We start from the raw sequence: 1,622 nt of genomic DNA on the forward strand, positions 1-1,622 counted from the left end.
GCCGGAGGATACGCGAGCTGCGAACCGGGGCACTGAGCGGGACCAGCGGCAGCACAGGCATCATTAACACCATGGCTCAAGCAGACATCGCCCTCATTGGACTGGCCGTCATGGGTCAGAACCTGGTGCTGAATATGAACGATCATGGTTTTGTGGTTTGTGCCTTTAACCGGACTGTCTCCAAAGTGGACAGTTTCCTGGCCAACGAGGCAAAGGGCACTCAGGTGGTCGGTGCCCACTCCTTGCAGGAGATGGTGTCCAAGCTGAAGAAACCCCGGCGAGTCATGATGCTGGTGAAGGCAGGCCAGGCAGTCGACGACTTCATAAACCAGCTGATCCCGTTGCTGGAGCCTGGAGACATCATCATTGATGGAGGGAATTCGGAGTATCGCGACAGTACAAGGCGCTGCAAAGATCTGAAGGCCAGAGGAATCCTGTTTGTAGGAAGTGGAGTGAGCGGCGGTGAGGACGGTGCCCGCTATGGTCCTTCCCTCATGCCTGGAGGAGACCCGGCGGCATGGCCACATATCAAACCCATCTTCCAAAGCATTGCTGCCCAGGTAGAGGGTGAACCATGCTGTGACTGGGTCGGTGAGGAAGGCGCGGGCCACTTCGTGAAGATGGTCCACAATGGGATTGAGTATGGAGACATGCAGCTTATCTGCGAGGCCTACCACCTGATGAAGGATGTGTTGTGCATGGAACAGGACGAGATGGCAAAGGCCTTTGAAGACTGGAATAAGACTGAGCTCGATTCATTCCTCATCGAGATTACAGCCGACATCTTGAAGTTCAGGGATACTGACAGCAAACACTTGCTGCCAAAAATCCGCGACACAGCCGGACAAAAAGGCACTGGCAAGTGGACCGCCATCTCTGCCCTGGAATTCGGCATTCCCGTTACACTGATAGGTGAGGCTGTGTTCGCTCGATGTCTATCTTCCTTGAAGGAAGAGCGCATTGTGGCCAGCAAGCAACTGAAGGGACCAAAACAGACCAAGTTCAGTGGGGACAAAAAGGCTTTCCTGGAGGACATCCGCAAGGCTCTCTACGCCTCCAAGATCATCTCGTATGCACAAGGGTTCATCCTTTTTCGGCAGGCGGCCCAGGAATATGGCTGGACTCTGAACTATGGTGGCATTGCCATGATGTGGCGGGGAGGGTGCATCATCAGGAGTGTTTTCCTTGGCAAGATCAAAGAGGCCTTTGAGGGAAATCCAAACCTCCAGAACTTGCTGCTGGATGACTTCTTTAAGAAGGAAATTGATAACTGCCAGGACTCCTGGCGCCGTGTGGTCAGCACTGGGGTACAAATCGGTATCCCTATGCCCTGTTTCACCACAGCCCTCTCCTTCTACGACGGTTACAGGCACGAGATGCTCCCTGCCAACCTGATCCAGGCTCAGCGGGATTATTTCGGTGCTCACACGTATGAACTACTCGCCAAACCAGGGCAGTTTATCCACACCAACTGGACCGGCCATGGCGGGAAAGTCTCGTCGTCCTCCTACAACGCCTAACCTGAGCATCCTAGCACGAATTCCTGCCATTCCTCCAGACGGCGCACTCCCTCCGAGCTCCGCACCCATTAGCACTTTTGACTACTTCCATCCAAGTTTGAG

General features: G+C 54.3%; 1 protein-coding gene across 2 annotated transcripts; it reads left to right on the plus strand.

The window, feature by feature from the left end:
• Positions 1 to 71: 71 nt before the first annotated feature.
• On the plus strand, positions 72 to 1,520 carry LOC117800374 (6-phosphogluconate dehydrogenase, decarboxylating-like). 2 transcript variants are annotated; one of them, XM_034652906.1, is made up of 2 exons: positions 72 to 331; positions 398 to 1,520. In XM_034652906.1, exons 1-2 carry the CDS (start codon positions 72 to 74, stop codon positions 1,518 to 1,520), a joined length of 1,383 nt encoding a protein of 460 aa, XP_034508797.1. The 2 variants fall into 2 exon arrangements, with proteins under 2 accessions (XP_034508797.1, XP_034508796.1); XM_034652905.1 differs by having other exon boundaries at positions 72 to 1,520.
• The last annotated feature ends 102 nt before the right edge of the window (positions 1,521 to 1,622 follow it).

This window comes from Ailuropoda melanoleuca, unplaced genomic scaffold (genome assembly GCF_002007445.2).
Source record: "Ailuropoda melanoleuca isolate Jingjing unplaced genomic scaffold, ASM200744v2 unplaced-scaffold69064, whole genome shotgun sequence".
Lineage (NCBI taxonomy): Eukaryota > Metazoa > Chordata > Mammalia > Carnivora > Ursidae > Ailuropoda > Ailuropoda melanoleuca.

Bases quoted from the DNA above. Each gene is read 5' to 3' on its own strand.
- LOC117800374 (XM_034652905.1), top strand. From the start codon at position 72: ATGGCTCAAGCAGACATCGCCCTCATTGGACTGGCCGTCATGGGTCAG.